This window comes from Ambystoma mexicanum, chromosome 4p (genome assembly GCF_040938575.1).
Source record: "Ambystoma mexicanum isolate Mex_15411 chromosome 4p, UKY_AmexF1_1, whole genome shotgun sequence".
In the NCBI taxonomy this organism is placed as follows: Eukaryota; Metazoa; Chordata; class Amphibia; order Caudata; family Ambystomatidae; genus Ambystoma; species Ambystoma mexicanum.
In genome coordinates this window covers 658465387-658488403 of record NC_090927.1, presented here as the reverse complement: position 1 = coordinate 658488403, position 23017 = coordinate 658465387, and the positions used below count along the sequence as shown (strand labels likewise).

At 40.9% G+C, this 23017-nt stretch overlaps 1 protein-coding gene across 7 annotated transcripts in view; it reads right to left on the bottom strand.

Moving 5' to 3' along the window:
• The window catches only part of ADGRB3 (adhesion G protein-coupled receptor B3), a 1879974-nt gene that overhangs the window by 785117 nt on the left and 1071840 nt on the right, over positions 1–23017 (bottom strand). For all 7 annotated transcript variants that reach the window (XM_069606193.1, XM_069606199.1, XM_069606200.1 and 4 more), the window contains one exon: positions 22183–22258. In XM_069606193.1, the coding sequence (XP_069462294.1) occupies positions 22183–22258 (76 nt within the window). The remainder of the gene's footprint in view (positions 1–22182; positions 22259–23017) is intronic.

Below are 23017 nucleotides of genomic sequence, written 5' to 3'. Positions count from 1 at the left end.
GAGTTAAATGGGCCTCGCCACGGATCTGGTCAGGTTTTAGACAGGACTCTGGTCTCTGCACTTCACAGTGATCTGGGTCAGCTCTCTCTGGTTCTGCTAACAGGTCAGCTCTACTCTGCTGGTCTGGTCTGGGTCTCTGAAGTTGATGGAGGTAAAGTATGGATTTTCCAGCAGAGCTTCCAGCTGCAAATGGATTTGGAGGTCCCTATCTGTCCTGTCTGTCTGCTTTTATGTGTTTTTTTATGGGTGTGTGTGCAGCATCACTAGACCCTACCCCTCTCCACTTATCATTGGCCAAGCTTTCATTTCTCCCCTGATTGGGGGAGCTAAGTTGTGTCAGAGTGATGTCATTTTACAGCCTGCAGAAAGTCCACTCCTCCTGTCAACTTACACACAAATCTAGATTTGAACCAAATACATATTTGCAGAGGTACATGTTGTTTTAAAATCATATGCACCCATCATGCATTACAGGAGGTATACCCTGTTCAAACTCTGCTCTTCCTGGGAGCTTGCATTCAGAAATGGCAATATTTTGCACTTTTTAACTGGTTTGCAATACCGGACATTACCCCAAATTTACACACATGTGCGCAAGGAGTATGGACATTAGTTGATGAAGTGTCAGATTTTTCACATGCACACATTTTGAGTAATATCCTCTTTTCCGCTAAAACTCCCCTGAACATGCCACCGGTTCTAAAAACCTCTTAAAATGTGGGCAGAAAAATCACAAGAATTATGGTGTCATTTAAATAATTTTCACAAGTCCGTACTATGAGTTATTCATCTTTTTAGAGTTATGTTCTGGCCCCAAAGGGGTGTGGTTTTCCTCCAGCACAAGGTTGAATTTCTGGTTTTTCCAGTTCTGCCAAGCCAGCTTGCTCTCACAGGCAGTGCTCCTCCCCTTTGCTTCAGGAGGAGGCTACTTTTACAGCCCCCGTAATAAAACCTTTGCCTGAGTCAGGACAGGGCTTTGTTCAGAGCTCCTGTATTCTGTGGGGCTCCCCTTAATTCAATTATCAGAGAGATGGCATATCCTTAGTGTGGCCAGCAAAAGGCAGATAGGCCTGGGAACAGAGCTGTGACTCAAGTTTCACTCCTGATGGGGGGTAGTTGCCAGGCAGAATTCAGTTCCTTAAGCCAGGTTTCAGATAAAATGTCACTTTTTGTTACCCAGTTTAAGTCAAGACAATGTTTACATATGCAGCTAAAATGCTGATTCTAAGTTTAAAACTATGACATTTAAACAATTGCAACCAATGTGACACTCAAAGTAGGTCACTCAGTCAATTTAAACACTTAGATTTTTAGTGTCTTTCAGTCCAAATTTACTTAAACTGCTGAAATCCACAGCTCAGCCAGTCTTGTTATAAACCTTCAAGTCACTTCAGAATATAAATTTACATTGGATCCACCTCTCAGTAAGTCTTTCTTTGGCTTGCTTTGGGTTAATTTATTCAGTTTTGTACAAAAAAAGTAAAATCTGGTGGTTTTAAAACGCCGGCTTTTGGATAGTGGTGAGTACTGGTACTGCACCCCTTTTTGGGATTTAAGAAAATGAATTCCCAACAGTTATGGGTTTGCTTTTGGCAATCAGCATTGCCACTCCCAATGGTTTCAGACTACTGTGTGGGTAGTCCAATGGTGGTTTTAGGCAGCGTCCTTCTGTGCCCATAACATCGGCAAAAATGAGCGGCAGCCTATTCTTCATGCATTTCCCTGTGCATTTTCTGGGAAGCTCTGGCCATCATGATGTTTTCATGTCAGTACTGCACAGTTTTGAGGTAGGGCTTGGATGCATGGGTAAATACATCCCACAGTTGATTGAATGGGTGTCATTGAGATGTGCAGGACACATTCACTTTAACATGCAGCATTTAAGTCATTGATTTCTCGGGAAGATAGCTCACGGGCAACGTGCTCGCCTTGGAAGCAAGACGACATGGAGCACCACAGGTTCGATCCCCGTGTCTGCGCTTAGAAACCTCTGGGTATTTAGCGTGTTATAAATAACCTATCATATCATATTGGGCTGCAGCTTTCCATAGATTGAAGTGAAACTTGTTTGCACGTCAGACAGCTTCATGATGAAATTACAATAGTATCAATTACTTGTGTGCAGAAAATAAATGCATACAATTCCAACTTCTCTAAATAGATACATGATATTAGAAGAAAAAACATTTTCTAAAACTGAAAAACACCATTCGGTGTAACTTACTGTAAGTGTATTTATTTTGTGCGAATGCAACATTTCCATATCAATAAGATACATTGTTTTTTTTCAAATAATGGGCAAGAGGAGATGGTTGTTGTTAAACAAGAACATTAAAGGCATCAGGCTTATCCGTGTAAAATGCATTGCGAGTAATGCCTTTTAGGCTGTGCTGTGTTTGATAATAGCAAATTAAAACTAGAAACACTGTACAGACATACAGAATGACGTGAGTTAAAAACGCCTGAGCTTGCCAAACATCCATCTTTTACCCAGGACAACTAAACATGCAACTCGAAAATGTGCAAAAAACTGCGAATTGTGCCACCAGAAACCCTGGGCTCACAACTAGGTGCTCCTATTGTACAAATAAATGTGATACTGGGCAAATCACTTGCCCTAAATGGCTCTTATTTCCTATGGCTGTAAAATCTGAAATAACCTAAAAGTGATTCTGTGAAGTATGAACTACACAAAAATATTCACTCATACATGGTTTGTTAGACTACACTTCTTGCTCCATGTATACTATAAAAATTATAATTTATATGGTGCACATCACACGTTGAATTGCCCCTTAGCTTCATCATTTCTCATGGCACCATCACTTGTGAGCCATGGCACTCCAGAAAAATAAAAATAAATTAAGTAATGCACGATTTGTTTGGCAAGAGAGCCTTTGTGGGCCCCGGTCATATGAGCAGACTGTCAGTCTGATATAATCTTAGCACCATACTATAGCTTTGGGTTTACTTGGCAGAGGGTCTCTATCTGCTACGCAAGATATGGATGGGGTTGTGGAGGAGCAGAAGCTAATTTTAGGCATGAGGGTGGCCTGCCCAAGCCTAGGGTTTGCCACCATCCACACATTGCTTTACTATTTTTTCGCTCTCTACCACCATCCAAAACATGGGGGTGCCTCCTGCTGCTTCAAATTGTATCTGACGGGGAAATTTCCCCTAGGGCTTCAGCTGACTAGCAGCTCCGTTTGCTGCTTGTGCATCGCCTCCCAGGCAGGAGGGCGTGAACCTAATTAATGTTACTCTTTATCACAGCCTTAGATGGATTGTTTGCTGACCCATACCGTTTGCAGACATGTGGCATGCAGCTTGCACAAAGATCTCTGCAGGTTACTCTTTATCACAACCTTAGATGGATTGTTTGCTGACCCATACAGTTTGCAGACATGTGGCATGCAGCTTGCACAAAGATCTCTGCAGCAAGTGCATTAACCAATTAGTTTACCTTACAAATTATATTCAAAATTATTTATTATGTGGGTTAACCTTCCTGAAGATGCATGAAAACGTAGGGGTCGGCATATGGGAATTACTATCTTTGCGCTGGTCAGCCTTCCCTGCCACCCTTTCGATACCATTTGCCCCATTACAGAAGGGGACCAGACAGTTGAAAACAACCTGTCTTGGCGCTGCCACCAATGTCTGATGTTTAAGGTTGCACAGATCAATGCTAGTGGTTATGATTCACTTAAAACCTTATATCCAGTTTTTAGTTTTGTGGAAAAGCAGACTGTCATTAACATAGGACAGACTAGCCACTGCATCACCCACAATGAGATGCAGTGATTTCATTTTGCATGATTTCACTTCCTGCGAGAACACCTGGATCAAAGTTTATGCCATAAGGTTCATCGGCCCCTGGTAAATTTAAAAGTTTCCACCTATGCCCCTAACCAAATACCCACAATCATGCAGCGCAAGATGTCAATGTTCAAAACCCTTTGTGAATCACTCCATATGTATATTGCATATTTTTTTCAACTTTCATTTGCAATTTGCTCATTCACGTTTGCACATTTTTGTTAATCTAGATAAACGTTGTTCACACATTTTCAGTACTTTAAGTGACTTTGTGATGCATGTATTTACACAGCTATATATTTGCCTAAAATGTGGTCTCATGTCTTTGTGCCTGATGTACAAAGGCAGTTTACAATGGCACAATCCCATTGAAAAGGGATTTGTAAATCTGATTCACAGAGCGGTTTCCAATGGGGCTTTGCCATTATAAAACAATTCTGTGAATTACGCCCGTTGGGCCCAATCCATGGAATATTGGTACTGTTCAAAGTGAATTTTGCACTGCTGAAAAGTGACTTTTCACTGCTGACACAAATCCTGATTCATGGAACCGTGCTAAGTGTATTTTTCCAGTGCAAAATCCGGGCAATAATTCTGGTTACGCCCAACTGGGTTTACCTTGGATGCGAGGGATCTTGAAAGAGGCTTGGCATTCTGCCTTGTGGTCGCAGGAGGCAGGTCTGCTTATCCCAGTATTCAGAGTCCTTCCGCCTCACGTACTTGTGATGTGTGAAAGGTTCACTTGTGGTTCACCAAGAAACTCCTGGGATGTGCTTTAACAATAAGGTGTCAGTTCTGAAGGTGAAGCACGTTCTCGGTAAACGCTTATTTCATCTGAGATCAATACATGCTAGGCAAGTTTAGTGAATTTACAAAGTCAGCTTTAGTGACAAATGGTTTTGACTTTAAACTTTCTTTGTGTAGTCCTGTCACAAAGCTTTACTTTGGAAGAATATTTCTTTATTCTTAATTTCTAGCTAGAATTATTTAATATGTAGGGAGGGTGCTAGGTCACCACCACTAGGCTTGAGGGGAGATCAGAAATGAGAATGTGTTTTTACTTGTGGTCTTAACGATTGAAATCAATGCCACCATTGCCAGCTGGGTTTGGGCGTAGACAGACTTTCTTGAGGGATATAATATTTTCGATGGACTCTTCTTCCTTGGCAGTGCCTCAGGTGCCAATAGATAGCTGTTTAATATTCATCGATCTCTGTAGGGCCATTCCCCCCTAAAGCAAAGTAAAAGGAGAACCACCTGCAGGTGCACATTTGAAGCTTCTTTGATATTTTAAATATGAAATGTTCCTATTTGACTTTTCTGCAACTGCTTTGTCTTGGGTTGTGCACAGACGAGGCATCATTTCAATATGTACATGAGAGAGAATATGTGACGCACTCACTGAGCCAGTCAGAAAATATATAACTACTGACACCCATTTTTGATCACAGAGCATATTTAGAGAGTGTTTCTCTTTTGCAGGGAACTCTTTCCTGGAGAAAAAAAACACAGCTTCACAATTTGTCTAGTATTTTAAGTTTGGGGTAATTCAAGTTTTGAAAATCTCCAATAAGAGTTCCAATTTTCCATTACTTTTATTAAAACTAACAAACTTAAAACATGTAAAAGACATTATATTGATTTGTCAATTACTGGACCCCTCTCAGTAACCACAGTAACCCCCTTGAAACTATTTGAATGATGTGTTACGTTTAGCCCATGCTAGCGGCAGCTTCACCGGTTAATATTTTTATGGTTCACATTATACTACCATAACATATGTTGAATTAAAACACATCTTAACTTTACTCTGCTTTTATGTTTATTAATCAATGCTTATCTGCTGCAGAGTTACCATTGCCTGGTGGTCAGTAGAGACGATTTAGCATGACTGTTATTTGTTTGACATGATGTGTCATTACACAGCTTCTTTACAAAATAAGAAAAGTCCCCGAAAAGTATTGAAAAAAAGATAAACATACTTCAAATAAAAGAAATGATTAGCAGTGAATCATCAATTTCAAATTGCATTAATGCATAATTGTTCTAAGACACCAAATCCCCATCTAGATTTCTGATGTCCTAGATTGCACTTCCAGCCCCATCCACATCATAATGTGATAATGTTTCTAGATGATGCCGTGAAACATGACTCAAAAAGTATTCTGTGCTTTCTGCTCGTTCATCTAATGCAGTTTCTGCCTTAGAAAAGCTCTTACATTTACATCACCACCACAAGGCCTGGATTCTATCAAAACCTGCCTTAGACGTGACAGGTCACTTGATTTATTGATCTCTAAATTTTTAAACCTACAAGAAGAAATGGCCCTGTTTCCCATGGAAAGATCCAACATCTTGGAGGATAAATTTTACTTGCCAATAGCCTATACAACGTACATCAACAAACATGAAAGCATGCCAAACATCACTTCCTAAGCAGGTATCTGGTTATGGGTTTCCCACAACAACAATACATCTTCATTGTGTCCTATTATTTGTATTCATCTCAGACACTGCTTCTCTATAGGGAAATGATTTCACATTGCATTCTAAGCATATTGCAAGCATTCCATAAAGGTTTCTCACCACCAACCAGTTGGTTAGTGGTACTGTTCATCCAGAACGGAGTGGTGTTCCCACAAGCAGTACATCTCCACATCCTCTGAATACTACGGATTACTTTATTATTTTTTAATTTTATTTGCATTTTTAAAGTGCTCACACAGTCCAGGGGCATCGAGGCGCTGTTACAGGAATATGTCTTAGTTGCGTTTTTGTAACCGCTTAATACCCAGAGGTTTCTAAGCACGGACCCGGGGATAAAACCTGTGTTGCTTCGTGTCGTCTTATTTCCAAGGCGAGCATGTTGCCGCTGAGCTATCCTCCCGGGGCAACTGTTGCTGTGTGAACACGTAATGCCGAAGTCACTTCATTGGATTACCATGTCGACTCCACATCCTCGTGTACGATCGCATGACTTTCTAATAGCAACTACAACTTGTGGGGTGTGTCTTGGATATTGAAGGTGATTGTGTGCTTCCCACTTTCCATAAACGGTTAATTATACTATACTCTACCTTTATGTTTTAGATGAATCTCCCTTCTGCCATTAGGCTTTTTTATCACCCACAAGATCACTTGTCCTTTTCATTTTAGCACTTTGACACAGCCCGGGCGATGACTCTGAAACCTATATTATCGAATCATCAGTGTGAACTGCTCTTTGTTTAATCTCTGCTACATAATCTTCTATCAGGTTTGAGATCTTTGTCACTCTGGGGGGACACAGATTGACTGTTTCAGCAACCAAATACAATGGGCACTATCCATGTTTGTGATTTTATGTCTTCTGACAGATTAAGAAATTGTGATTCTGCTAAGGGTGTGCTCTCCTGGAGCATAGATTTATTGTTACACTAGTGATGAGCCTATATTTACAATCATGACATTACTCTACTACAGGAAATGATAGTGACTTCCTGGCTTAATACAGATGGTTATTCTGATTTATGTGTGAACACAATTAGTATGTGGAACACAATTAGTATGTGGAAGGTTTTTAGTATGGACCTCTTTCACACTTGAATATATGGTTAGCACCTAACAAATTAAATAAAAAATCCTTCAGTTTACCACTGGGGCAAAAGTCGCCCTATCAATAAACTCATATTCTTTCAATGAATTTTTCCACCCAGGTAATGTTTTCCCCAGTTGTAGCACTAGTGCAACATTTATTCTGGGGCACAAATACAATGAAAGAATATGGGCCTGATTTACAAAGAGTTTTTCAATGGGAATATCCAATTCAAAAACGCTTTTGTAAATCAGGACTTTTGCATTTGGGTAATTCTTGCCATAGTGCTAATTGCATTTGTACTAATGCAAAAGTTATGTAATATGTCACAGGCTACTATACCTTAAATAAGATAGAGCCAATAGCTCAATAGAGTACATTTTCTTTGGTCTAACACTATAAATATGAATGCTGTATATAGGCAAGAGAGCTATCATTATCCCTTTGCTTTAAGTATTACTTAGTTTTCATAGCATTCCTCCTGTCCACATTCCTACTATAGATGAAGAGAAATTAACTTGTAATTACTGAACAATTAAAAACAGACTTTTTTTGGCCAGGATTGTGGTGTGGGATTATGATGGTTAGGGTATAAAATCAGAGATATGGCAGGAATAGAAGTCATTATAGCTGTTTCAAATGGTCCACTTTTGCATTTTATAGAAGAGAAGCAGAAGAGCCGTTTGTGGATTAATCAAAGCAACCAGGAGCCATTGTCATAGCAAACCATTTTTTTCCATGAATGTTCAATGATGGCTTTCCATAATTTCATCCAATTGGCAGGTGGTCATTTTCTTTCAAGAAATACAAAAATAACTACAATGCAGGCCACTGATGCAGAGGTTTGAACCCAGCTCTCCGGTCCTTCTTTTTAGTGATTCCCTCTAATGGACCCCTTATTTTATACAATGTGTTTTATTTTGTACTGGGTACATTTATTTAAAACAATATTACGCTTTTCAACCAGTTTGTTTTAATTGGGGGCCATTTCAAGTCATACCAGTTTACATAAGAAAAACGATATACCACCTCTGTAGAGGTTTGATCCAAGCTCAGAAGTCTAATCTCTTTCTTTCTTCAGAGATGTCCATTCATCTACTCTACCAATGCCCTGGTAATTAACTTTGTCCAAGCCTATATATACTTAAACATAACACTGTACATCACAATGAACAAGGCACCATTTGGGGGTAAGCATTCGGTGCCCACTCAGTACAACAGTAGATATAGCAACATGTTGGGGAGGTTACACATTGTACATAGACAGTACAAGGGACAGTGAAGAGGCCATCCCTGAAGCAAAACAAATGTGTGGGAGGCAGCTTTCTAAAATGCATCAAACAAATACTGCAGTTGCTCTAAAGAAATGCTATAATGTAATTGTGCTTTTCTGATTCTTTGAAAAACTTTACATTGAAAAGTATGTACTTTAAATTCAACTATTCCTTTGAAGAGATTGACAGATTTCGTTATCAAGTACTCTTGGTTCCTGGACCTGCCATAGCAACCTGTTTTTTTTGTATTACTCTTTCTTTGTCTGACATTTTTGTTTGTACTTAATTGTAATTATTTCAATCAAAATGTTAATACATGAAAAAATGTATTCTTTAAGCAATGGCTGGTGGTAACCACTGCGTCAAGGCAAGAGCGTAATGTGTTTCTTTCTTAGCATGGCCCACACTTTTTGAAGCTTGTCTGACTCAGAGCAGAATGTTTGAGGTGCAACATTGATACATTGCTTCTTAACCCGGGCCTTTTGTTTAATGGGTATGGAAGTCCTTGTTGTCTATTCAAGTCCTTGCAGTCTGCAGAAGCATTGACACAGATGCCGGTGGAGAAGAAATGGTTGGCGTTTTGAAACTGGGCTGCAGCTCCAAACTGCCTGGCATGCTGGTGGCCTCTAACGTTGTCTCGGCAGTTATACTAGCAGCACATCAAGGGTTAAGGTGGCTTATTGCTTGCGTCAGGACTGGTGCGCTCAGACCACTGCCACCTGCTCTATTGTGACATTCGAATTTCTAGAGTCTATTAATGCTCGACGAACCTCATTGAGAATGATTCATCTGAAGCAAATGTGACAACCTCAGCTGTGCATTGAATTCTCATTGCAGCTCACTACAGGTATACATTTACCATCACTCCCTGTAAGGAGTTGCATTACCTCTGCCTAATTTGGAAAAAAAAAAGGAATTTGCGCCGCAGGTTCTCCATAATCTATTTATCGAATGTGGTGTTCCTGTGTTAAGACCATGCCCTGCTGGCAACTTTCATTAAAGCATATGTTATGCCTATATGGTCAGAGGCAGCACACTATAATTCATAAGAAATAGCAACAGAACACCCCACTGGATCTGGTGTAACCGAATGAAGAGGGATCCAGGGTTTGGCAACTGGTGCACAGCGGTGGATGCTCCTGCAGAGATGTGTGGCACTAACTTTCTCCAAATAGTGAATGACTGTGGCATCAGGAGCAGGACTGCAGTGGGACTTCTGGAAAAGGATGATCTGGACACAAGTGGCCACAATAGTGTGGTGAGGCTTGCATTAAGGATTCTGCTTGTGGTGCCTTTTCCAATCATGATTCAACATGCGTGGTAAGTTTGGAGAAAAAAGAGCGTGTAGCTGTTGCTGACACTGTGGCGAGAGAGGAATGACGTGATCACAGAGAGATCTGGGTCCGGGGGCTCCTGGAAAAAAGCAAGCCAGGGGCATGCGGTCTCCACTGTCCCGGGATAAGTAATCCCACTGTGCATGGGTGAAAAGGATTCAAATACATGTAATGGAACATTCCGGACATGTGAAATAATATAAGTAAATTATTAATACCAGACGGTTATGTCAAAGCAAGCAGAAGGGCTCCTGTGTGCGTAGAGGTGTTTTACATTAAACATTCACAATGTAGTTGTCTACGAAGTGGCTTTTGCCAAACAATGAATATGGGTGTTGCAATTTTCCATGCAAAATTTTTTCCGACACAACCTTTTACGCTACGCAATGTGTACTGGTATGGGTGTTTATTAAGTAACACTTCTCCAAACAGGAAAGTCTTTGGACCTGATTTATAAAAGGGTTTTCCAATCGCAATCTCATTGAAAAATGGTCTGTAAATCAGGCCCTTTCTTTTTGCTTTGACTTAAATTTCTGGAATTAATGGCACATAACAAATGTGCAGTAAATGTACATTTCATCTTTTGAACCAATTGCTGAGTTACACGACATGGAATGGTGGTAATGGGTGCCAACCAAATTATACTTCTGTGTGAAACTGGGCAAAGACATAGGGCACCACTACAAGATTGCTGGTCCGGAAGCAAGGGTCCCGTAAGCTCACCGGCATCTTTGTTTCCAGACTGGCAAACTACGTCTTTGCCTGCCGTGGCTGCTGTGCAGATAGGTCGGAACCTACCGGGTGCAGCGGCCACGGTAGGAAGACTCTTCATAGAAGAGCCAGGACCGATAACAATGGTGCCGGAGCTTCCGAATCCCCACTCTCATATACTGCTAGGGGACACTATGGGAATGGGGACTTACATTTTACCTGCGCCTGACTTCCCAGGCCGCCCGACTTGTAATCTCCCGGTGTCACCCAGAAGTCAGGTGCCGGTAAAACTTTATGAATATGGCAGCTACCCGCCGGTAGCACCGGCAGGGTTACCGCCAGACTCGTTATTTATTTATTTTTATTTACACGGGTGATGAGGCCCATAGATATATTAGTAATCATGTACACGACGTAGCAGCCTCCTGAACCTTTTCTATTGGCTAAAGGAATGCATCATATGCGTTTTTGATGCTGAGGACTTTTGCAGGGACCTTCCTGGAATTAATTGAAATGTTGGCTTTATCTGTGCGTTTTTGCATCACATGGGAAAATCCCAATGAAAAATGCTTTGGAAATCAGGCCCACTGTGTCTTAGAACCGAGGTTGAAAGTGAATACTTGCATTGTGTACAGGGACTGTGTCCTCAATCAGAGCCCATCAGTGGTGGTGTGAGATTTCTCTATTAGATCAATATATGCACCAACATATATTTTAGCTGTACTATTTCCCACTTACTCACTCACCACAAGACTGAAAATGTTGGACTTTTTGTTAGAGTCACTCGAGAGCGTGTGGTTTGTCTTTTTGCTATTCACCGCAAGCGTTACTGACAAAAAGGCATAAGAAGTCAAATGCATTTCCACGAGTGTGTTCTTCATTTAAAAGTCAGCTCTGTGTTAGGATTAGGACATTATTACATCATTTAGATATGCAATGCTTTCACTGTGTGCGTTTATATTTAGGTCATTACACAGTTCACGTATTTTCTGTCACTTTAATGTTTTGTCTAATTGATGTCAGAGTATATCTATTTCTTCACTTAACACCACAGCAAAGTTTGTATTATGAAGTCAATAGATTCTGATGTGGAATGTTATCTTATGGAGGGAGGTTCTGGAATGGAGAGTGTTTTCAGTTGGCGTTGGGCTGTGGTTAGCGCCTGCTGCCGCGTAGTCCTTATCTTAATGAAACTGTCATAATCATAATCGGCGTCGGAATTCATTTAACACTCTGCCAATTCAAAGAGTAGCTGTCATTCTCCTAGTTTGCAGGAGAATTGGCATATGTTCATGGCACTGGTATAGTTATGGTCACATGGCCATACACTCAGCATTTAAGATGCCCTGAAGAGGCCTTATAAGGTGATTGTTGTAATTATGACAAATGACTTCTGAGTTGTAAGTGTTCTGAAGTAATGTTCATGTTGTAAGGAGCAAGCCTGGATACCCTCCGTATAAAATGACCTGTGCGTATCTCAGACCTTTTCGGCAAGGCTCGACCTATACTGTGAGCACAGGACAGGCCTTTGACTGATTTCAATCCTGGGTTGAACTCCCGGGGAGTTTACAGGTTTACATGTGATTTTAACGAATGAATAAACAAAGACTGCATTTTTAACAAACCTAAAAAAACGAAAGAAAAATTAATTTCCTTAAAAAAAATGTATTTGGGGGGCTCCCCCAAGCTCAGGTTTCCATATGTTTAAATCCCTGCCCCAACACCTCACCACCCATTTTAACCACGTACACCCCCCACATATATTTATTATAAAAAAAATATATTTTTAAATTATTTTTTCATTCGTTAAAATGTCATTCTTTGTTTTCAGTTCGACAAAATCACTGCACACCAGCTAACAGGTCTGCACAATGTTTAATCTTGCCGTCAGTTGCCTCAGACAGCATGTTGAATCGTGGTTTTATTTGTGGCATTTATCAAGCCAGTTAGGGCCATCTTACGCAGACCTGTTACGCTTGTTGAGCCAATTAGAGCTCACATAGGGCCAAGCTCACTTTCTGTTCCTTTGTTGGCTTTCTAGACTGGGACAAGTAGTCGGACAGTGTTCATCCCATCAGTCTCACATCGATGCAGTCAATGTATCAAAATGGCTGCCGCGTTAAACATGGAAAAGGGTGCTTCCCTCTGTTGAAAGAGGCACAGTGTACCCGGTTGCTAAGGTAATCCAACTTGCCGTGTGCGCATTCTCCTGAGACACGCACAGGCTATAGTGTACCTGGTTACCAAGGAAAGCTATACTGCTGAATATGCACGCCCTCCCGAGTGCGCCATTTTGCAAACAGGAGCAGGCTCCTCCTGTATTCACAGTGTGTACCAACAGCAGGGAACAGCTGCTCTCAAAGGGCTACCTAAAAAATCATTGGGGTGACCATGTTGTCTCTCATCACCAGTAAAATAATGAAGAGATGAGGTAAGTTTGATGAGTCTTCTTTATTGAAGATAACATGTAAAGCTCCACTGGCTTCACTAGTAGCTCGCAATCCTCTTTTTAACTGACACTTCCTCTCTGCATCCTTCCTACACAATTCCACACTCCACATTCTACATTCCATACACTACAGTACACAGAATGTTACAATAATAGAATAAGCAAGTGAGGGGAAAAGAGGAAAACAAGAGAAGGGGGTGCAATAAATTAAGAGGGGGGATTGAAAAAGAGAAAGTAAAAATGTGAGAATGGTAAGGAAGATGGAGATTTAGAGCAAGAATACATTTCATTCATAGAAGGAGGTATTAAAAATGAAAAATATAAATGAAGGTGATGTAGAGAGGATAACTGAATGAAAGTAATGAGGACTGAAAACAATGAAGAGTAGCACTTTTCATTAGATTTCCCAGCAACATTATTAGGGTTTGCGCCACTGTAATATCAGCAAGATGAACGGCTCATTTGGCCCTCCTGACATTGAATCTGTTATTTGCATGGTGAGCACAGGTCACAGCAGCAGGCTTTTAGCTCACTGAAATATCTGACAAGCGACGAGAAAGGGGCGGATGTAAAAAGGCATGAAGTGACTGGCCATGCTTTCTTTACACAAATGGAAGCTGGGCATGTTTATGCTATGGACGTGGAAGCTCACCATATCGGTTTCTTGGCCTCTGGGAATTGCAAATACCTGTGTTAGCTATGCTATCTAGGACACAGAAGATCGAGAAACCAAACCCACGCCTGCAAAATGGAGAAATGAGGCTGCATGTTAAAGGGTAAACCTATGATATTGAATAAGAACCGCATTGTTTTTTTTCTTATAACATTGCATGTGTGGGGTGTGTTTTCTTTGCTATTAGTCTGGCTACTGGGATTTGGAGAATGTCTCTACATCATGGCTCTGCAACGGGCGACTCTGCAGATGTTTTGGACTATGACTCCCATGATACCTCACCATTGACTCTGCTGTTTAGGGCTGATGGTGATTGTGGTTCAAAACATCTGGAGATCCGAAGGTTGCAGACCCCTGCTCTACATGTATATCTGAATTGTATCATCCTTTTACCATTGTTGCTGTTCCATTGCACTCGAGGATGCGCTCTTTTACAAACATTGCCAAGTCAATGTACCTGTGGAGAAAAATAATACCTCTGCAAATTCTCTTTTAAATCCCATCAAGACTTTGGTCTTTATTACTCACCCAGTGTTCTTTAAAATGTTAAAATTATAATATCTCTGCTGTGCATTCCTCCTCCACACCGTCAGTGTGTTTCGTGTTATGCCTGCATGACCTTTTCATCCAGGCATTAAACCCATGGATTGCTATGGAATCCACCTTGGTTTTGCTGCTGATAGAGACCCAGTGGATTCCACAGGTAATCCATTAGTAAACAATGATTGCAAAGCAGCATCAGCAAGCAGCGTTTACTTTATGACAACATGGAGCGGAAAATAATTTGCTTCACTTTAACCTTTCCTACGCCCCTCTGCCTTGTGAATGTTTGAAAGAGCAGGCAAGGGTCTGTCCCCACAGCAGGTAAGTGCTGATGTTGGTGGTCTCTTGCATGCAATTTGCATTTGATGTAAAATGAGGCTCATGGCGTTCTATGGAATCCATCTCAACTAAGCACCTGCTAAGCAGCAGCATCATTCCACAGGAATCCATTTGTAAACACCGCCTGCAAAGCATCATTTACAGTCGGCATTTACTTTATTTCAAAACAGAGAGCAAAACTGAAGAGTAAAAGCGATTACACCTGGCTTTAGTCTTCACTTTTACTCTATGCCTTGTGAATGTTTAAAATTGCACGTGGTGGGCCCAGCAACACATTGGTGCTAATGTTGGTCGTTCCCTGCATGCAATTACCAATTTTAATTAAATTACCTCCATAGCGAGTATTGTGCCTTGATGAATAGAATGGGTTAACTTTAACAAAGAATTCTGAATACATTTCTGCTTTACTTTTAAACGCCTCTTCCATTTTCATCGAGGCAGACAAACAGTTTGTGCTTGAAGGTGGTTAACAATGAGCAGGAAATAAACATGATTGCCATTGCCTGGTATGTTCAATAATTGTCATTTTGTGCATGTCTTTTCTGTGTGTGTGTGTACGTGTGCATGTGTGTGTGTGTGTTTGACCATGTGTGTGTGTTTAATGATGCTGAGAAGCTGTGCTTCACATTTGGTTGGAAATGACTTGCAGGTCTAATTGCAGTGACATTTCCGGAAGACCTACTTTGCAGAATGTTTGCTCAAAAAGGGTGCGCTGCCCCTCACAAATGAGCCTCTGCTCATATCCGGAGAAAATTAATGGGTTTCCGCCTCAGTCTCAGGAAGAGAAGCTCTGAAATTTTGACAAAGGGCAATATCCAAATTAGACCTCAGCTTGCAGCAGGTGACCTTTAACATCCAAAAGCATATTCATCTGGTTTTGACCATTTACATATGCATGAACCGGGTCACACACATTATTTTAAGGCTGTTTCGTCAGTATTCTCATATTCTGTTTTAAACAATGTTCACGTGGAATGCATTCGAAGAACCTAGATGCAAACATTTTGGAGAGAAATTAACAGGAAAGAAAGAGAAAGCATTTGTGATTTGCAGAGCCATGCACATTTATTCAGTTTGGGTTTCTTTATTACTGGTAATAACTTCTAACAATAGAAGCACAATTATGTCCAAAAATAACACATTCAAATAGGTATTTTGCTAGCTTCACAGAAAAGCTCACAAACTCTGAGTGTGGGTACGGGCCCACGTAGAGAAGATCACTGTGACTTGCTCATCCACTAAAACAAGAGGGACACTCTAGCAAACAAAGAAAAAAGGGCTGGTGGGCAAATGGCAGAGAAAAACATTATACGGTTCTGATCTTACAGTTTTTCAGAACAGAGAAAGGATGTAAAGTGTGAGGGTGGGTTACTTGGTTTGAAGATAATCCCATCTAGTAGGCCTTTCTGAAAATAAAGACCTTTTTGTGGTTGTTCACCTGTAAAGCTTGTCACACAAATGTGTTGAATTGAATTTGTCTTCAAACATTTGTATGTCCTTGTACTGCTTGCGCTCTGCTAAACTGTGAGGGTGCCTGGCCTCACAGAAGTTGATTTGTTGGTGTAACAAAACGTGTTCCCCATTGGAGAACTTTGATTTTCATTCAAACTGCCAGGCACTGTCAAGTACGGCAGTCTGTCTTTCATTTCCATCCCACAGCCAACTGTGGATTGGACTAGCTTGAAACGGAACGTCATATCATGTGAAGATCCTGGCGTATGCACAGCGGACAAGCGCAGTCTGCGTGTGCTGAAGTTGTGCTATGGTAAAGCCCGCCTGTCCCCGTCTGGGTTCTGGTTGGGCTCTGCTCCAGATACATACAAACAGCCCAAAGATATGCGTATACAAATGGGTAAGATAAATAATGGTGCTTATATCCGAGCCTCACTGTGTGCATTAGCAGCCAGTGTAACCATTTGGCCTAAGCTTTGTACTCAAGCCCCTCTTACTAATACCTGCCCCTTCCCTATCATCAACCTTGTGTGATTTGTTGATTAATGCTTGTTCACTCGTCACTCATCGACTGGACACTTTTGACCTACTTTCTGCACATGAAGCAGATTTTGTTTGTGTAACTGAATCGTGGATTTCCAGCACATAAACGCCATATCTTATTGAGGCTTTGCCATCTGATTATGCGATAATACATGCTGACTGAGTTGCTACCCACCCAGGTGGAGGAGAAGCCTTCCTATTCAAACGGCACCTACCGTACACTAGTGCCCTACTTACTTCCAATATTAAAATGGAACACTTATTAGTTTAGATTTCGTTTTTGCCCACACAGATGCTGTATATTTTAATTGTGTATCAACTCCCGAGGTCTGGCCCACTGTTTGTGGAGACCTTTACTGATCTGGTTGCAGATTTACAATTGAAATATACCTCCCTTCATATAGCTGGTGATTTTAACCTATGGCCTGATCTTTCTGATCTTCATGGCTCCAGATTAATTAACTCACTTGCAGAATTTCAACTGGTTCAATTGGTGAAGGGCCCTACTCATATTAAGGGCCATATGCTGGATTTAGTCTTTACTGCAGAAGCTACAGCAATATTTTATAACTGTCTGCCTTTTCTTTGGTCTGACCACTTTTTAGTACCCTTTACAGTAATTCTACCCTTACATCCTTTGGTGGCTAGACCACCAACCGCACCACATTGCTCATGGAGAGAAGTGGATCTCTCGTTTCTATCGCCACAGATTCAGTCACATATTGAATAGTCTTCCTTAATTTCCACTTCCGATCCACTAGTTATTTTACAGAAGGCTTTTTCTCTTGTGGCAGATGACCTAGCCCTTCCTAAAACTGGTAATACTACACAGGAAAAATGTGCGCCCTAGTTTACGGACTCCTTACATTCTGCTAAACTGATATAGGCAAGTAGAACGGGCTTGACGGTCTGCATATAGAATAGAGGACACATTCCTATTGAAGGATTGCTGCTTGAAGTTTCTCCAAGCAATCAAAGCAGCAAAAACCGGACACTATACTGCCCAAATCTCACAAGCTTTGAATCGATCGAAAAAAATTGTTCTTAGTAGTGAGGGAACTCTCATGCCCTAGTGTAATCTCTTTTTCTCAGCTCCCTTCTCAAACGCTTTGCGATTCTCTTTCCCATTTTTTTTAATAAAGAACAGTACTAATATTAGGATAAAAATATCTGCACACAACAAGATTACGATATTGTCTCCCTCTTCCTTGTCACCTCACAGGCCCCAGCTCAATCAGGCAACCTTTCCAAATATTGCCCCGACTTGTCAGGAGAAGATATGCAAAATCATTCTGCAGCTGAAATCATGCTCTCCACTGGATCCCAATTCCCTCAAAGTATTGAAAAATATCAGCTCTGATATTTGTCCTCTTGTGGCTCTAGTTGCAAACATGGCACTTTTGCGTCAAGTTTGAAATATGCACTGGTGACTCCTCTGTTAAAAAAACATACTTTAGACGCCACCTCCCCAGCTGATCTTCTGCCCATCTCACTCTTTAAATGTTTTATGAAGGTGCTGGAGTCTATAGTCACACCAGAGTTGAGAACTTTTGTAGAGGAGGCATTCATCTTAAACCCTTACCAAATGGGTTTTTGAACATTTATGTGTACCGAAGCAGTGCTAGTATCAGTTGCTGATGACGTAGTCAGAATACAGGGTCGGGATGGGGTGGGGTTCCTGATCCTTCTGGACCTGTCAACAGCATTTCACACTATCGATCATGACATCTTATTCCACTGCCTTGAGGATGTAGTGGTTATGGGTACGATCCATGAGTGGTTCTGGACTTTTCTGTACGAACAAACCGAGACGCGGCCACACACTCCGTTTGGATCAGCTCCTTCTGCTCTATCTTGTGGGGTCCCTCAGGGGTCTGCTATTTCCCTCCAGCTCTTTTAACATTTATGTTCAACCCCTAGTCAGCCTCATACAGGATCATGGATGCCAGTTCTACACTTATGCAGATCACACCCGGCTTATTATTAGAATGGACTACAATCTTAATGTAGCTGCATCCAGTTTGCAATGATGTGTAGCAGCCATTGGCACTTGGATTAATGGAAGCTAGTTACAACTTAATGGAGGTAATACTGAGATTCTTGCAGTTGGTTCTGCAGACCCTCTCTTTGTGTGCATTTCCTACCCCGGTTGATTCTGTTAAGAATATGGGAATAAACATATCGGATTTCCTCTCTCCTGATCTGCAGATGAGCACCAGATGCAGCTCCGGTTATTTTAAGTTAAGATCTTTAAAAAAGGTGATACCTTTTTTACCTCCTGGCGTGAGAAGTACTGTTGTCAGGTCTGTTGTTATGGGAGTTTGGGATTACAGTAATACTACTCTGCTGGCCCATCCTAAATACCTGGTTGAGGGCATTGTGGCAGGGTGAAGTTAAAGGCCCTTCTGCCTGATCCATTGGGCTTGACATGGTCAAGGGTCTCTAAGGGTCTCTCTACCTCTCTGAGAAGATTGTTCAATATATACCAAACAGAGATCTTTGCTCAGCTAACCCCCATCTTCTTCTCGTAGCACGGATCAATGGATCAAGCAATCAACCAATGGGTGCCAGGTTTTTTCCTTTTGCAGGCCCCTCACTCTGGAATCCCTTCCCCGGGTCTTGAGGCTCATGGACGTTTATCTTAGGTTTCGTAAACCTGTAAAGACTCTCCTTTGTCCTCAATAGTCCAGCTGCCCTTGTTTTGATATTGCAGTTTCCCCTTTTTTCTCGACCTCGTAGGGCTATCTCACTTACAGCACCTAGGTACACCCGGGTTAGAGTTGCACTATAAGAAGTACTGCTATCAAAACATAACATATATACTTACAGATACCATACAACATATGAACTATGTATAGTTTCATAGGTAGTTTACCAAAATATCTATACAATTAGAAGACACATGCTATCCTCCATCCTGGTTGTCACACGGCCTGAAGATAATGGTTCTAGAACTTAAGGAATTGCTCGTAAGAGATTTTGTCTAGCAAAGCTTGCTTGTTCCCTAACTCACGGATGGCAGTCATTTAACAATGGTCCTTGTGAGACCACTAATAATAGCTAGGGAGGTTTTGGCTTCTGCAAAAACTCTCCAAGAGGTGTGGCAGAGCTGAATATTCAGGAAATGTATGCATATTCCTCGGCCACTGAGTCACATTGAGCTTGTGTACAAACTGACATTTTGCACAGGTCCATCCAGTGTTCAAGTATACACATTACAGGGGTGATTTACACATCGTTTTTCAATGGGATTTTCCGATTGAAAGTGCTTTTGCAAATGATGCCCAAAGTGTTTAGTGAAAACTGAGAAGACATTAGAGCATGAAAAATGGACCAGTAATTCATTGTTGTACAGGTGCAACAAGAAAGGATTTATTGAATCTTAATCTAGCACCCATTCAATCTTTACTTTTGCATTCTGCATGTCTCTTTGGATGATACCACGTTGTACCAGATGTAGCTTTCCAGAAAAAATTGACTGCCTTTGATATGTCCTACAAGGCTATGTTGAGAGGCAGATGTCATGTCATCCATAGCTTCTCGCCCCGCCTCGATCCAATATCTCACAGGTTAGAAGCGTTACTCACTAAGACAACCGTCCTTATCCCAGGCAAGTTCAAGAAGACATAGAGACAATCTAAGCTGAAGATGGCAAAAGCAGTACAGATAAAAATGCAACAACAGTATGTCCATGCATTAGACACGAAACAAATATGCACTCCACATGAAGAACATGTACACTAAGTCAAATATGTATTTACATGAAAAATATTAACATAGCAACCACAAGACATGACAAACACTAACAGAACCGATGTATAAGCTGAATGCCATATGAACAACACACGAGTAGAGCTCCCTAACATAGAAGCCACAGTGTAACAGAGCAGCCATTTTCTTAAAAATGGAATCCACTACAAGCTTTTAAATAGGACAAGGCTTCCCGACTTCAAGAGAAACTCAAACAGCTGAATCCACAGAAATACAGAGCCGTGCAGAGCTCAGACAGTAGCTGGCAATTAGGGCCAAGGTAAGAATGAGATAAGGAGGATGGGACCAGCAGAACGAAGGCACGAGATAACAGTTCCCAGGACACAAGCAGGATACTCCCAAATTCATCAAAAAGTTATACGAATGCAAGCAGTGTTTATCAGGTGCAATAGAACAGCAAGCCATTAAACTCCATATGGAATAACTCAAGAGTGTCCCTGGTGGATACAGAAAACATGATATGCATGTTAAAATTCGCTAAAATTCCAATAAATAAGAGCCAATTTAATTTCATTCACAACTCTTCTTTCTAGACTTCAATACAATATAAGGTGAAATGCGCCAAAGACGAACAATTTAACATCACAAAAACAAACCAATTTCAAGCCAAAGGAAGTTTTACTGTGAAGAATATAAGTGTCTTGTATGTTCTCCATTTACAGTGTATGTTCAATAACCAATTAAGCAAGCATTGGCAAAGCCATCACTTTGTACCTTGCTGTTGAATGTAAGGTTCAGGGTGTGTTTCTTTGCCACTCATTTTACTCTGCACAATCTGTTGAAGAACTCTCTATGGGAGTTTGAAAGCTAATATATTGTTCCATCTCTGAATACAAATTTCAGGTAGTCCTGTTAAAGGTATCAAGGCGTGCATTTTGCTGCATGTTCTGTGGCTCTGCTATAATTCATGTTCCCCTAATTCAGATATGTTTTACCAAAACAACGTGTATGTGTTACAAGGCCCTGTAAATATACAATACATGATATGCTCCTCCTTTGGTTTACCTTTCTTTTGCAACACAACACAAAACAAAACATAGTATAATATTAGTCTTTGAAAACATAAATTAGGCGCACTAAGAACTTGTACTTAGAATTGTATGTGGTGATGCTTGATTGCAGGGAACAGTTGGATAGGAAATGCTAATTAACAGATTACCTTTCAGACATACGATTTAGCTGAGGGAAAAGGGTAATTTAAATTGCATAAATGCTGATGCATTGAATTGCTGCAATTAACCCATTAGCTTTCAGACAACTGTTTTGGTAGGCATAAACAATTGCTTAAAAACACAAACATTAGAGACAAATGTACATGACACAAATCATTTCCCATCGACCTAGAGTTTGTGTATGGCTCCACAAAGCTAAGGAAAAATGTGCCAGGCCCACATGTCTCTTCTATACTAATATCTTGTTTCTCATACAGCTACATATATCAGCCATAACTAAAAACATAGGGCCTCATTAACAGAACGTTTTCCTATGGGGTTGCACCATTATAAAACGCTTCTGGGAATCAGGCCCATAATGTGTGCATACACAAACTCCAAAGCAAGAGTTGGATGCACATGGCAACCATTAGCACAATTCAATATTTTGCCTGACAACTGCAATTGCAAAATTATACCAGGATGGTGTTTAGACTCATTTACATAGATTGTAATGAGTTAGGAGACACAGACTAAATGATCTCTTACCTTAAAGTGGGTAGAAGCATTCCTAAACTTTTGTAGATTACTGCTCCAAGTACATATACAACAGATTCATCTAGTTCTTGGAAAACAAACAGAAATGCGGAAAACATTAACACACGTAAATGGCAACATAAACCACAATAACGTAAGAATGTAAGCAGCTGAAAAAGGTCATCATTCATGCTTGTAATTCAACACTGTGACAGAATAAAAGGCAGACAAAACGAAGAAAACATTATTTTGCGTTTAAATCTTGTTATTACAGTTTGAATAAACTAGTGATCTTTCAAGAAAAGCTAAATCGTACAAACACATAGTCGTGATTGTCCAGGCACACTGAAAATGCTAAGCTCACTAAATAGAATCATGCCAGCTCAGTGCTGTGGAATAGGCTCCTTGGATTTTGAAGGCAGCAACAGAATAAGACACATTTTTCTTTTCTCCAACATGTCCTTCATGGCATGCTATACTTGAGTCTAATCTACAACATACATTTTAGACATGAGACATTACGTCCCAGGCGGTAAGTACACCAACTTTACCACCATGGTGTAAACATAGTTTACACCATGGTGGATGGTGGATTTACCGCCCCATTCCAAGGTGAGTGGGGCGGTAAATCCCCATATCCCATTTACCCTTCCCCATTCCCATTTTTGCCCCATAGGGCATAATGGGAGTGGGGAAGGCGCTAATTACGGCACCGTAAATTACGGTGCCGTAATTAGCACCAAGGCGGTTTAGCGCCATGGATTTTAACGCCTGCTAAAAGCAGCCGTTAAAATTGGAATCAGGCGTTAAGGGTTAACGACGGCGTTAACCCTTACCGCCTGGGTCG